Source organism: Tubulanus polymorphus, chromosome 8, assembly GCF_964204645.1.
Source record: "Tubulanus polymorphus chromosome 8, tnTubPoly1.2, whole genome shotgun sequence".
Classification (NCBI taxonomy): Eukaryota; Metazoa; Nemertea; class Palaeonemertea; order Tubulaniformes; family Tubulanidae; genus Tubulanus; species Tubulanus polymorphus.
In genome coordinates, this window is record NC_134032.1 from 6,545,704 (window position 1) to 6,561,833 (window position 16,130).

General features: G+C 37.2%; 1 protein-coding gene across 3 annotated transcripts in view; it reads right to left on the reverse strand.

Annotated features, from left to right (window-relative positions):
- Nucleotides 1–886: 886 nt before the first annotated feature.
- The window catches only part of LOC141909739 (uncharacterized), a 29,439-nt gene continuing 14,195 nt past the window's right edge, over nt 887–16,130 (reverse strand). For all 3 annotated transcript variants that reach the window (XM_074800336.1, XM_074800333.1, XM_074800335.1), the window contains 2 exons: nt 15,660–15,784; nt 887–2,308 (listed from right to left, as the gene is read on the reverse strand). In XM_074800336.1, the coding sequence (XP_074656437.1) occupies nt 1,643–2,308; nt 15,660–15,784 (791 nt within the window). In that variant the 3' untranslated portion in view covers nt 887–1,642. The remainder of the gene's footprint in view (nt 2,309–15,659; nt 15,785–16,130) is intronic.

Sequence of the window (16,130 nt, forward strand, 5' to 3'; positions counted from 1 at the left end):
GGTGGCCACGCGCGTTTCTATGAAGATATTTTTACGAATGCAGTATCCAGAAAATCCGCAAGTAAAACTATATCTTCAGTGAAAAATTCTACATTTGTACCTTAAAGAAAATTTAAAAAGTTACAGCCATGACACAAAATTGCCAATTTTTTGAGGCGCCTTCCTAAAAGTGACGTATACTTTTTAAACTGTAACTGTAACCGATCGTTGCAGCCGAAAAAAATGAAATAAACACCATCAGAAAATAGAAATTGTCACCTTTCTAGCGATACATGACTTTTTGTGGCAAAAGCGGTGTAGACTACAACTAATCGCGCTGAAGATTTTATCGTAAAAATTCTAAAATCCGTCCAACAATACGGGACCTGCGGGACCGAATCAAAATGGCAACTGGTAACTGGAAACTTCCCTATTAGAAATACAAATTCGGACTCAAAATAACCGATTAACATATATATCAGGGTTCGGTTAAGATATCGAGGGGTCTTACCAATTTCTCTTGTGTTCTGTATTTTTAGGTGACCAGTGCGGCGTGGAAAAGTCATCGGGAATCGAGAACGAATGCACGGCAGTCTGCAATAACGCCGCAATGTCCGAAACGCATAAAGTCTGGGGCGAGTTTAAACCGGGCGATATCAGTCAGATGCAGCCTCGGAGGGAATTGTAGGATAATCAATTCACCTGCCACGAATGAAGAGACACCCAGTTTCACAGTTAAGAATGAGAGTTAACTCTCTAACAATATGGTGGAACTGCGTCTTCTGACATAGAAATGAGTTTAAGATATGACTTCATTTGAAAACGAATTAATTTCACCTCTGCGTTACTTGCATTGTAAAATGGTGTTCATGTACATGAATGTATTCTGAATAAGACACATACAATATCACAAAAGAAATATGCGTTAGTTAAATCTCCTTGTAGTGAACAGATTTCCCTCAAGCATATATTTTGTCCGGTCTTTATATTGAAGACGTGCATATGAAAGGTAGCATAGAGGTCTTATGCAGCCATGTGCTTCTCCGACTTGACTTCCCCATATATGTGGTCAAACACAGAGACCGATCTACATGACATACCCTCTACGTTTATAAATCCCCATCAAATGTTGGCGCCAACTGGAGAACCCTCTATTGGTGGTCAAACGCAATTAGTGATTTACATGACAAACCCTTGGCGTCTGTATATCCACTGATTCGACATTTTCAAAAAATGTAAGATTAATCTGTTTTATTTTCAGAGAAAATAGTCATGCCAAACAAAATGATATGAAAAATGCTATGAAAATTCCAAAAATCTTAAACGATAACGGAGGGGTCAAGCTACTATCGCTTAATTCCTTGAAATGCCATCTTAATTGAGTCATTTCGTAACATAAATAATATCGCAGGGCATATCTAGAGGTAATATCTAAGGGACCTAACAAATTTTCGTCTGGGCAAAGCGATAAGAAAAGGGCATGGATTTCAGGTAGAAAACCTTTTAATTTTTAAATTTCGCAAAGAATTGTGCCTTTGTTTTACAGAAATTTCCCTTTCTTCTAATTTTACAACTTAAGACCAGTCTGAAGAGGTAGAAACTTTAGTATTCATTTCATGACGACAGCGCAACTGGGCTCTGGTTATGAATGAATACCCCGGATCTACGACTGCATCTGCTTTTTCCGCTGCTTGCGTCCGTCATCACCGCCAGCAGTCGCTTCGAACACCGATTTCTCTAACCGCGCCAGCTCGCGTATTGCACCGAGTTTACGCCTGAATTCGGCGAATGCGTCGCACGTCTTATCGAGAAACCGAAGATCCGGCCGCTGGCAGTTCTCCGCAACGTAACGCTGCAAATTCGCGCATAACGTATTGACCGTTTTCGCCGGATAACGCTGACCGCCGCGGTTGCGTACCTCGACGATAAACCGACATAGCCAATAATTCAACTGATCGGCAGTCGTTGACTGAAAGTTATCACCGACGTCCACTTGTCGGTCGATGCTAGCTGACGCGTTCTGCTCTTCCGCCCAAGAGAACCAATTACGGGCGGCCCAAAGCGACATCTTTTCCGTGTTCGCCGGGACTTGTTTCGCGGTGGTCGTTTCTCCAGATCGGTCTACATCTGGTTGATACGGCTGCATAATATTTTCCTCCCCGCACTTAGAATAATCATGACTTTGCTGCGAATTCGAGTTCTGATTCGTAGTGTGACATTTTCGACGAGCTTTTTTACTAGTTCTAGTCTGTTGTTGTTGCTGTATTTTTTGTTGTTGTGATTGGTGGAATTCGTCAAACTGCCCGTAAAGCATTGAGGTCGTCACTTCCTGTAAAAATTCGAATGATTTGTATTTATAGTTAATCTGAAAAAAATTCGGCCACAAAAAATCAAGATAAGTTTTTAATCTCATTTCCATTTCTATTATTCTGGGATTAGGTGCACAAGTTGTATGGTAGAAACTATCTGGGCTTAAAAAGGCAGACGGTGTGAAATACAATGGGGTAAACACTGCCCACTGTGTTCTGATATTAAATATATGTCTATGTGTTCGATTATTCTTGTATTTCACGAAGTTGTCTTGTTTATGTAGCCTTGCGTCGTTAGGATCTTGGTTTCTCAAGACTAACCTTATAGGATTGTTCATTTAACCTCATAACGGGACCTTAAAAGTAATGGCCATATAACGTAAGCATTAAGCAGGACTCAAACCCACTAGTCACTCAGCGCTGATAGCATCACGCCCTACCCACTAAGACACACCAAGGGGTGTTTAAATGCCCTTTTAAAACTAGTGGACCAAAGCTCCTGAGGCTCACAATATAAATGCTCCATCAAAAAATTAGGCACGGTATGGATTATTGGATACGATAAGAGGGAATTAGAAACGAACAAGAAAATTAATTTTAATAAATTATTTGTCACCTGCGAAAAAAAATGTAGACATTTTTGGGATAAACTAACGTGGAATTGCATATTTGAAATCGAAGTTTTAAAAAATTTGAGGAATTATGAGATTTGGCGATTGGGTAGATGATACTTCGACTGTAGTAGTGGTTTAATTATTTTCTATTGAAAATAGTCGATAATTGATCACTGGCGACCGACTTCTTTCACTTTTGCCTCTAAGCTGGTCTGCCCCCATGGTCGAGGAAAGAGCTCTTCTGATGTCTGCTTCATCATTACTTATGAGCATATCGATTGGCTTAGCCAGCCGGCAAGGTCCGCCCGGTTTGGCTGTCACTCGATATCCTCTTGAGTCTGGGTTGAGTAGACAATGTCATTTAAAATAACTTGTTTATGTTATTCTGTACGAATTACGCATGTGTCTTGTATGTTGTATTTTCTTATTTTAAAATTTGTGACTTTATTTGAATTTGGAAATTTTATATCTAAAAGGATCAATAAAGAATTGAATTGAATTGTCACCTAAAACATCATCAGAGGACGCGGAACCGTATATGATAGCTATGCTATTATGAATTGCTAATCTCATGAAACCTGCATACCCCTAATATCGAACATATTTTCTAAAACATCTGAATATCGAAATTATACGTTTTCACATTTTTATATTGACCGCTTGTAACTGCCGATGAAATTCCCGCCGGCCCTACACAGATTGTAGATAGCTTCGTCATTCCACCAGCATCCCCATGTCAGGGTCTTGCTTTTATATCAAACTTCCAAATCGTGTATACATCCGCCATTTTAACCGAAGAATCCGATTAACTTCTTCTGATGTAATCATACATCCTTTACTATTACAATACGTCTTTTAATGATATTCAATGCAATATAACATTTCGAAGTTCAAATAGGGCTCATTACCTCATCCCGCCATTATTTTTCATTGTCTCTCTTTGTTTTTCTCTGTCTCTTTTTTTTGCCTTTCAAGGGTGCTTGCTATAGCGGCCTTTTGGCCTTTGCTTGGCCCTCATAAGAAAGCCTTCTTAATTTCCTGTTTGATCTGCTTGTAAATATTCTTATAACATACTTTCTTATGAAATAAATTGAAATTGAAATTAAAATTGAAATGTGACCTGTGACGTTTTGCACACCGATTTACGGTTGTCGTTTGTAAAATGACGCTGAATGGTTAACATTGTTTAGGTTTCATAATGGTAACGTTTTATAAGGCTTCCAAAAAGTGTCATATTCGTCATCGTGCATGTTCAATCCTTCAATCTTGGTGCACTGTGTAGTAAACATGTGGTTAGATCCATTTCCTAGACGTGGGTCCGAGGTGTCGTGGCGGACTTGACGTCACCATACGAATACGTCATCAATGACGTGTCCAAGCTGTGCGATCGGGTTCGAGTCCCTGTCAACGGTTGTCATTAGTTGTAAGACGAGTTTGTCGATGACGTCACATATAAATAATAACATAACCACGTGCGTGTACTCCGTGTACCAGTTCGTGATCAGACGGTGGCCTAGCTAAGTCAGTTTTGGTGGTACGTACCTGAAAAAGTCTTATTAGGACCAGAAAGCACAGGCAGTTGAACAAAAACATTGTTTTTTAATCCATTTTTCCCTGTATTGCAAAAGACGGTGCGGGTGAGCTGAATCGAACTCTACTGTAATAAGGCTAATCAAGAAGAAAAATAAACAAGAGCCCCAAGGTGCACTATGGCCAGCCTGTCAGCTTTTCATAAAATGGCAAATGGTGCATTCTGTGGGTTTAATTTGTCCAAATACACTCCCAGCTCATAGACTATTCAATCCCAGTCTATTAATTTACACAATTCAATCGTGTTTTCATACTATAAGTAGCACAGACAGCGACTGGAGCTAGCAGGAACAAATACCTCAGATAAATCTTTACCCTTTGTCTTATTGATTTGAATGCAGGATAGAATTGATTTTCTGAAATTTGCTCAATAAAACAAAATTGAATTGGATCTGCTGATTTACCTTGTTCAATAAAGTAAAATTGAATTTGGATTTGATATTTTTTTCTGCAGAATAAAATTTGATTGAATTTGCAATTTGAGCACATGAATAATTAGCATGTCAAGGTCGTCTATCCGATTTGAGAAAAAGCTTTTTTCCCGGACTTTTGCACAATTGTCAATGATATTTTCTGCAGTGGAAATAAAAATGTTCCTCCCAAAAACCATATCAACTAAAGATCCCACAGAAATGGATATCGAAATACAATTTTAGATCTTAAAATAAAACCCGGAAGTGAAACGGTAGACGATACCGCGGATTCACGTGAACACCTGCTGACCTCTGTGGCTAAGCCAATCATAGAGGAGTCTTTGCTTTTTGATTGGCTTTTTAAAAGATATTTTTGCGGTCAGATTTTCGCGAAAAAAAAGCTCATATAAATTACAACGAGGCCCTCTTTCAAAATTCAGCTTCATAGGGGATGGAGAATGGATAATGCTCTAATGAATGATTTGTATGAATATATGCTCAGTTGCACAGTCAAATAGCCTTAGCTCTGGAAACCATGTCATCTTGAACAAAAAATCATCAAAAGATGATTACGGAGGAAAAGAGTGCGGCAATTTGTTAATGATGATGCAATTCGGCGCACAGAATTGGTCAATAAAGTCTTTGTATTTGAATTTGTTACCCTCATCGTGCACGGACGTGGTTATGTTATTATTTATGTATGACGTCATCGACAAAATCGGTTTGGAACTAATGACTAATAGGGGTATTCCAACAAGAATTTCAGAGGTGGATCCAGCCCAAAACAAAATCAGTGGCACCAATCAATCAATTACAAAGAAAGAATAGTTTATCGAACATTTGATATTTGATTAATTCTAATAATGAAATCTCTACAGGAAATCATTGATCTGCATAGATTAGTTCTCCAATGATAAATTGAACACTAAATGGTGCATCTCTATAGGTCAGAAAGCCTCAAGATTATTTGAGATCATTGCATAAAATTGAAATACACTATGGAACAAATTAAAGATAGGAGATTCAATCTTTTTGTCTCCTTGATCTTTTGACCTCAAAAGATCAAGAATACTTGCGACCATTGCATAGAATAGTGAAATAAAATAAATGGAACAAATTAAGGGATTCATTTCTACAGTTGCGAATTAGAGTTAACTCAGACGACTGTAGAACTGGGTTTTTGGCGGGGCGCACACGACTTTGAAAATCATTGATGTCATCAGACTCATGACGCCATGACACCTCGGACCAACGTCTAGGAAATAGATCTAACCGTCACGGAAAATCTGGTCGCGTTTAATGAAGCTATCAGTAACCATCAACGTATAAACGTGTCTCATTTTATCACGCTTCACCGAGACCCCGTTTTCGGCAAAAGTAAAGAAAAGTTTTTATACTATGTCTACTACCATATTGATTTCCTACAAACGGGCCCTAGTAGGTTAGGCCACGGCGACCAACCATGAGTGCAACTACTACTAACTACAGTACTTAACGCTATACTGCGGCTTATGTTTAACTACCTAGATTAAGTAGCCGTAGTGCCTATTAGCCATTTTAGGCTCCCGGGCCCTGCAGGAAAATCTTTTGTTGGAAGTGGATATTTTGCAAATGCGGCATTATTATTTTTAGTAAACGCTATTTTGCCAATGGCTATATATAATAAGATAGAGTAATCAAATATAACAATAAAATCATTATATTGGGTTTCACATGTAATTTTTCTATTTCATTTTCAATTGAAAGTTGTGATCAAACTAAACTCGTGAGAACTTAATTGTGTGTTAGTCTCTTTGTCTCTCGTTAAAAAATCAATAGTTCAAACTTTGGTGGCATTAGTCTAATTTAAAGTTGGGAGTTAAGAAGAATTATACAGTTATTCTAATTGACACAACTATCAAAATTTTGAGATGCTCCCTAATCATGTTTCGTGGGTGTGATTTAAATGGAGATTAGAAAATGACTTTATTTGTATTTATTTTTAGACTGGAAAGAAATAATCAAGCCAGAAGAAAAAGTGCCAGTCATTGTGTGGAGATCATCAGTTAAAAATAACAGTAAATAACAGAGTGCCCCTGTGATCCCATACGATGGCTGTCCTGTTGTTTATCTGGCTAGGTCGGTCCTAGTGTGCCACCTAGGCAAAGATATTGACACAAAGAATAAACATAAGGAGAAGGCGGATAATAAAATGGTTAGTTCTATCCACATGCAACAGGAAGATACCACATTGTAATAAATGTTTGAAATACACACATGTGATATCTGTATACAACAAAGTAAACCACAGATCCACCCAATCTGTTTAGATTGATCATAGATGATATGTTTATCATTTTTGTTGTTCGGTTAATTGATATTGGCCTAGCCCAAACCATAAAAACCTACCTAAATAGTGCTCAATTTTTCAGAATGAAGACCATGCATTCGTAAAAAGGAGAACGTGGCTACAACCAACTAAAAACAGAATTGTCCGGCAACTATATACTCAGATTAAGTTTCCAGGTTACAAGGTACATTATTTGAATTAAGATTATGATACTCGAAGCTCAAATTTACAAGCAGCTTTTCCAGGGTTAAAGCCATTTGATTTAAGAGAATGTTTGAAAGAAACAAATTATAATACACTGTACCTCTATCTTAAGTTTAAGGTGCGATTTTCAGATATTTCAATTTATTTCTAGTTAGCTTTATAAATAGACCCCACTGATCAATCAAAATAAATATATCTTACAGCGTCCATATTGCATTGCATATTATTTATTATAATCATAGTATGGATTATTTGGATATTATTGTATTAATATTCATTTTTGATGTTTTATTATTTCATTCCAGATCACGGGAAATACTGAATGGCACAGAACTAAAGCCTCAAAATCGCTGAGAAGCAATCTAGTAAATGAGATGGATAATCTCGATGCTGTTGTTGAATACTTTACATCCTTCCCTGATAAAAGTGATCACTCGACACACCCAGCTGATGGCAAAGTATATTTTGGAATTTCTTGTGACTCGGCAAACTTTCTTTTAAACTGTGGATCAATCACAGAATTATGGCTTGGAGTTTGAATTATATTAATTGATTTATGTCTTTGGGAGCGTTCATATATTATGTACCTGTATCGGGGGGGGGGGGAGGTTACTGAATTTTGGTACAAAGTGGTACATGGGAGGAGGGGGGTCAGCAAAAAAGGTAGTACTTTGATGGAGGGGTATTAATCAATCTTGGTACGTACTTTATGCACCAAACTCAAATGAAAATAGCTGATACAGGTGTTTTATCGGCTTTTAGTACCGGGTATATAAAATCAATAAACAACAATAAGCCTTTTTACAGTTTCCAGGCGCCATTTTTTTGGGTACCCGCCGGGTCCGCATTGTTGAAATTTTTGTCCCTATTTTTCTCCGGTTTAGTTTTTTTATTTCGTTCATATCTCTGGATTTGATTAAGATAGAAACAAAGTAAAAATATTGATGAACTCGGCTGATAATAAACTTTTTTATGATATCACTCATTTATAAAGTTAATGCAACAATGTACGCTGGTGAAGTTATAAACATTGATATCGTCTTCCCGATAATTCAACTTGAATTAATGCTCATCTCATTCAAAAGTTCGTAATTCTTACAAATATTAATCTACATTCTTGAAATTTTCAGGACCAATAGCCATCTATATGTGGTCTTATATACCTTTTACCGTTTTCAATTATCTTTATTAGTTTTTAAGTAATTGCGAGTCAAACTTCCAAAACACGTTTTCTAGATTAGCATGTGTGCATATTTATATCAAGAAATTTGCCAATTTAACCGGTCCTACATTGTTAAAATCAAAATTTTCAGTAACTATGGAAACAAGGGCACCTAGTTATTTGAAAAAAATGATAAATAGAGATATATTTCTAGTAACACAGGGACAGACTACGGGTTTGGAGGGTCGGTAGTCCGGACCCCTGCAACTTCCCATTAAGATTACCATCTTTGTCAAGACAGTGATCGCATAAAACTTACAAATCTAACACTCATCCTCTTGCAAATTAAATTGTTTTGGATGTATTTGTTTCAACACCGAGGGGCACCCTACTCACAGCCTTAAACCACGGAAAATGTCCTTATTTTTGGACCCCTCTCCCAATCATCAAAGATAGTCAAAAAAGTCGAAATAAGTCTTAGTGTCAGGCATTTAAGTTTCATTGATCTCCCGTCTATATTATATCGTTTCACAGTATATTGCATCAATGAAATATTGCCGTTGGCAGGTGATTCTGGAGCCAGTTAATCAAAAGTTAACCATCAGAAATACCATGGTGTAATGGCGAGCACTCGGTCTTCAGTTAAATACCGGTACCCGATTTACATTTTTGAATTTTCAGCAGCAGCTCCACACAAATGGAGGCAGCCATGGCTGTGTCAAACTTGACGCTTGCAAACCGTTGGATCGGCTTTACTTTTTTGAGAATGTTCGATGTTCGATCTTTATTACTGATCGTGACAAGAGCTGGAAGGTGTTTCAAATTGAATTTGAATATATTTGGCTTAGTCGATTGTGTTGGAAAGATTGGAACTTTGGAATATATTAGTAAGGAACATAACTTTCGTTTACTTTCTGTCAAAATTGATCTCGTGTGTTTGATAGTTGTTTTGAGATTTGGCACGAATTCTAAGTCAGTTTTGATCACACAAGGTCTGTATTAGCCCACTTCACGTAAGTAGCCATGCAAATTTGCGACGGCAATGCGACGCAGCATTGAGACTGTGGTCCTCATACATGTGCCACATAATGTCTGACTTTCACATTTGCAATCGTATACCCGTACGTGCAGTTTTGAAATCGAATGAAACACGTTGGACAAAATGATCTGTTGTGAACCTAGGTAGCTGGTTAAAGCAACACCTGGGTTATTTTGTTTATTTTGACAAATCCTAGAGAATATATATCTTTAATAACCACTTTTCAAAAACCTAGGTGCCCTTATTTCCATGGTTACTTAATAAATTGATTTTCAACAAAGTAGGGACCGGTGAAATTGTGAAATTTCCTGATATAAAGATGCACCCAGGGGACCCGGGAAAACGTGTTTTGGAAGTTTGACTCGCAATTACTTAAAAACTAATAAAGATAATTGAAAACGGTAAAAGGTATATAAGACCACATATAGATGGCTATTGGTCCTGAAAATTTCAAAAATGTAGATTAATATTTGTAAGAATTACGAACTTTTGAATGAGATGAGCAATAATTCAAGTTGAATTATCGGGAAGACGATATCAATGTTTATAACTGCACCAGCGCACATTGTTGCATTAACTTTATAAATGAGTGATATCATAAAAAAGTTTATTATCAGCCGAGTTCATCGATATTTTTACTTTGTAAATCTTTGTCTATCTTAATCAAATCCAGAGATATGAACGAAATAAAAAAATTAAACCGGAGAAAAATAGGGACAAAAAATTCAACAATGTGGACCCGGCGGGTACCCAAAAAAATGGCGCCTGGAAACTGTAAAAAGGCTTATACTTGCTCAATTCTTTTGTTGTGTCATTTATTTCATATCGGACTTTTGTTCTATGTGTGCTTGGTATAATTGGGGGGGGGGGGGGGGTCATTGGTGCTATGGTACGTACCTAAGAGGGGGTGAATTTAGTACTAAGGTGGTACAAGGGGGAGGGGGGTCAGAAAAACGGAACCTGATGGGTCATAGGTTTATAAAATGGTAATTTTCTGTTGATTTTCTATTCATGTAGGTTGATTAGTTAAGGGAGCCTGTAGACCCTGGTGTGGTGAAGAAAATTGGGGAATTAACTGCAATAATTTTCAGATATGTTCCAGAAATGAGGCGCCATCTTAACAAGTTTGTGAAAGATGAATTCTTGGTCACTGATGAAGAAAAGAACAGGAGACGTAACTATCCTACTACAAGAGACATCAGCAATAAATGTCTTTGTTCAAATCTGGAACACGTACGAGCTCGGTGAGTATTATTCTAATTATGGATTGACAGATTGACACCATTTCAAATAATGGTGTTGTGGTATATTGGATCTTTCTTGAATGTATTGATAGGATGATCAAGAAAAATTGATGAGTTTTATTGACGAAATGAGAAATGATGGAGACAGAGTATTCTTTCAGCTTGCTGCACAAAATGATGATGGGTTTCGGGATGAACTTCTGCTCTGTTACCAGACAACATGGCAACAATATTTGTTGGCTTAATATGGAAATGACATTTGTCTACTTGATGCAACATGGAACGAGCAGTGGAAACCAAAGGAATTCCTTACCGAATTTTGTCTTGCAGAAATTAAGGCTTTGGAAGCATCATTTTATGGTAAATTTTGATTGAATTACCGTTTAATCACTCAACCAACTGCAGGTAACCACATTTTCCAACATGTATCTTTCTTTCATAAGGTGTCCACGTTAAACTGTGTACGTTTCATATGGAAAAGGCCTGGAATGAGTGGCTTTCCAAAAAAGACCATGATGTACTAGGTTAGTAATTCACTTAAACGTTCACCTTTATGATCAAAATATGGATCATAATAACTATAGTGTACTTTTTCGTGAGAATATGCACATTATAATTACCAGCATTAAATAATACGTTTTTTAATTATTCAGAATACAGGGACGATATAAAGAAGCTCCTTCAGAATGTTGCAGATGCGGTCACAGAAACTCAATTCAATGCTGCGTATAATGCTCTATGTGCAACTTCTATATGGATGTCAAATCCAAAGCTTCGACAGTGGTTTAATGGAGCATGGATTATTGTAAAGGAGGTAAGCCTGAATGTTTTACATTGCCCTGTAGAGGGAATGTTGCTATAGCCTGGTTACAACACTGCCTCCTTTATTGAAATGGTGCAGACGCTATCCACAAAGTTACCTTATCCTTGAATGAAGGCGAAATTGTTTTGGCAATCATAATTGTTAGTTATTATTATCATATATATTGTACAATAGTAACATTTTTTCAGTGATATGTAGCTGCTTTTCAAAATGAGACCCTCAAGCACACCACACCTACCTTGTTGGATACAAGAAGTGTTCACTGACAGATTTGATGACTGTAATTGCCAGATGCATAAAAAAGTATGTTTATCATGTAGACTCCACCTATAGCGGTTCCTGTCTATTCGGTTAAATCCATTCAAACCAGTAGAATAATAGAATGATTTGTGTGAGTCGATACAAAAAAAAGAACCAAAAATCTATACCGGTATTTGTCATCTTTAAACATATCAATGCTGCTCAGATTTTATCAAGAGGCAATACCCATTCATTGAAGGATTTATTGACACATTACTCCTTAGTAGCAATTGTTCTATAAATTCACCAGTGTCCGGTGATGCTCTGCAAATTCACAATGTAGGCCATCATTGGTTGGCATCAAGTAATATAGGAGGGACAGTTACAATATATGATTCAATGTTTTTGGGCAGGCCTAATAGATTCCTTCATGCACAGCTGTCAGCAGTCATGCAACTGGAGAAGGTTTGATTAATGTAAATCTGGTGTTACCACAGGCACAGGTTGGAGCAAATGACTGTGCAATAGCTAACATTGTGTCACTGGCATGTGGAGAGGATGTAGGTATGATTACTTATTATCAAAGTAAAATGCGTCAACAATTACACCGGTGCTTAGAATATGGAAGATTTGAGATGTTTCCTCATCGAAAATTAATGTCTCCGAAACAAGTTAGTTGCAATAAAGCAATCATGAGTAAATACTGCACATGTCATTGGTATAAACTAGAATGAGGCAAAGCCTCGAATGCCCCCGGCCTGAAATTTACAGGCAGATGTGAATTTCCAGCTATCTTGTAAAATTGCCTGTTTCTATATTTCATTTAACATCTTTGATGCAAATGATAAAGGTACAATCGGTCAACAACTACGGCCTCTAGACTGTTAACGTCGTTTTTTATGTCGGCCCCTTGTGGCTAAAATTTAAATCGAATCGACACAATTCTATATAGGGTTCTACCCAAAGTGATACCCTAGTTGTGTACCAAGTTTGAAAACAATCGGTCAACAACTATGGCCTCTAGACTGTTAACGTGGTTTTTCATGTCGGCCCCCTGGTGGCTTAAATTTAAATCGAATCGACCCAATTCTAAATAGGGTTCTACCCAAAGTGATACCATAGTTGTGTAATAAGTTTTAAAACAATCGGTCAACAATTACGGCCTCTAGACTGTTAACGTCATTTTTCATGTCAGCCTCCTGGTGGCTAAAATTTAAATCAAAACGACCCAATTCTAAATAGGGTTCTGGCCCAAGTGATATCCTACTTGTGTACCAAGTTTTAAAACAATCGGTCAACAATTGCGGCCTCTAGGCTGTTAACGTCGTTTTTCATGTCCGCCCCCTGGTGGCCATAATTTAAATAGAATCGACCCAATTTTAAATAGGGTTCTGGCCCAAGTGATATCCTACTTGTGTACCAAGTTTTAAAACAATCGGTCAACAATTGCGGCCTAACTGCTACAGATGTAGCTAAGATGACCAAAGATAAATCTTATCTCTGTGCCTGATGTAAAAAGTGAATGTGAAGAGATTATAATTTAATGCATATATGTTTGGTCTAAATCAACATGTATGTTTCATAACTTTTCCAGTTAAGGATGTCAAAAACTCCTGGTAAGTTGACTAAAACTTGTGTAAATCTATATATGCTTATGCAGTAGAATTCACTCAATTTGGATTACTAGGGACTTTCCAGATTTCTTCGAATTTAAGTAAAATCAGAATTTTGAATGATTGTTTCCCATGGTTAATGGTTAAATGGACCAATTATTTCATCTGAATTAAGTGAAATTCTATGTCTTCAATTGCTTATTCGTGTCACCATCTTTCTCATTTCTTCATTCAATGTATAGCTTCGACCATACACAGCAATGTTTGTTTAACCAAAAGATTTACCGGTCCACTAATATGCTAAAGAACAAAATACAGCCAACCCCCATATACTGCCCTCCCATTTACCCCCGCTAACCGGCAGGTTTGCTCAATGTACATCTCTACACAAATATAAATTAAAACACCCCGATATAGCGCCGTACTCTCTATACCACCAAAATGGTTCTGCACTGATGTGGGCGGTATATCAGGGGGCGGGGTGACTGTATCTTTTTGGTGAAATGAATTGTATTTATAGAACTATACATTTTACCTGTAATTTTATACTATCTAAGAAAATAACTTGAAATATTTTTATTGTTAATATATGGTCGGCATATTTGCACTTGTACATGGTATCACACTTTGTCTTCACTTTGATAATAATAGCATTTTGACAGAAGAATATGCATTTACATGTACATAATCAAATTTTTACTGGCATGTTTTAGGTCCAAAATTGGCTCAAGGATTTCTGGTCTAAAATCTGATGATGCATATTCTCCGGTGCAAAGTGCATTCAACAAATAGCACAAAATATATGATTTGTTATTTCACTATTTTATGCAGTGGTCAAGTATTCTACAGTGTTGTCAGAGTTAACTCATTGAAAATTAACACATTTTAGAGTTAACTCTAATTGACAATTGTAGAAATGAATCCCTTAATTTGTTCCATTTATTTCATTTCACTATTCTATGCAATGGTCTCAAGTATTCTTGATCTTTTGTGATGCACCAATCTCCTGTCTTTACTTTGTTCCATGTATTTCACTATTTTACGCAATGATCTCAAGTATTCTTGATCCTTTTTGACCTATAGAGATGCACCGTGTTCAATTTAATATTTGAGAACTAATCTATGCAGAATGATTTCCTTAGATAGAGAATTGATTATTAAAATAAATCAAATATCAAATTTTCAATAAATTATTTTTTCTTTGTAAGTGATTGATTGGCGCCACTGTTTTTGTTTTGGGTTCTTCAAAATAAGCCCCTGGATCCACCTCTGAAATGTTTGTTGGAATTACCCCCTCCCCTTTACCCCTCCCCCAAGTGGTAGCCCAAGAGCGGTAGGAGCTTGCCGACCGGGGCTGTGTGGAGGATGCTAACAGATTATTGGACAAGCAATAAAGTGGCAAAACAAAGGAAAACAAAACATTGACAAATTGCAATCAATTGACGCTTTGCTCAACGGAAACACGTTCTCTCGGTTGACAGGGACTCGAACCCGATCGCCCTGCTTGGATACGTCATTGATAACGTATTCGTATGGTGATGTCAAGTCCGCCATGACACCTCAGACCCATGTCTAGGAAATAGATCTAACCTAAGCGTGTTCAACTTTGATGATATACACAGTAACGGGTTTTCCCCATGACTCACTAGCCCATGGCAGAACTATTAATACTATGTTCTGCAGTTCTTGATGATGACACAACAGTTATCTGTAGTAATGCGCGGTCAACACAAAACTACGCTATTATTGTTCCCGATGATAAAAATATCTGATACCAAAGGAAATACGTAAAAGTAACCCGACAAATCTGATTTTCTTCCATACGGCAAAAAATAGATGACAATTGGAACTTCATACGTATTTGATTTTGCGCATTGAACCGGTACATTTAAACATACATACCCTCTAAGCGGTGTGATCAGTACGCAAACTGAGGAGCATTTATTGATTACTGGAAAAGCGATAAAGAGATTCAACTTGTGGAACTGAACAGTTGATGGTGCGAATAATACTAGTCGCTCCCAACACTAAGGCACTTGCGATCTGGTAAGGCTCTTTTCGAGCCTAAATAATACTCTGATCTTTTAAACGTGAACTTACAGAATTAGATTCCTTTGGAAATTTCTTCGGCTTTTTCTGCGTCGGTCCTGTCTGTTCAGTATAGGAATGTTGTTCACCGGTAGATGACCACTGGAGTGGTGATGTCATCAATTCATGGGTACCACCTGGATTTGGGAAATAAGGAAATGATAAAAAAATCCATGTCAACTTCTTTTAAAATTTCCAGACTGTATACCCCAGAAAGCTGACTTATGAGTCAGTTCACAGGAATAGAAAATAAATAGAGAGTACACATGTTAGTTGGCTTTTGACTCGCTAAGTACCGTTTTGGGTCAGATGTCATCAATGGATCTACATGTAGTTAGTTACCTAATAGTTGGTGGTAAGCTTTTATAATCGGATATGCCTAATACCAATGTAGTTTGTGAAAATATCCGATTTGAAACTTAACCACAGACAGGTTACTGAGTACACTGCTTGCACCCACAAAGCGTGTCCTATTCCTATTCC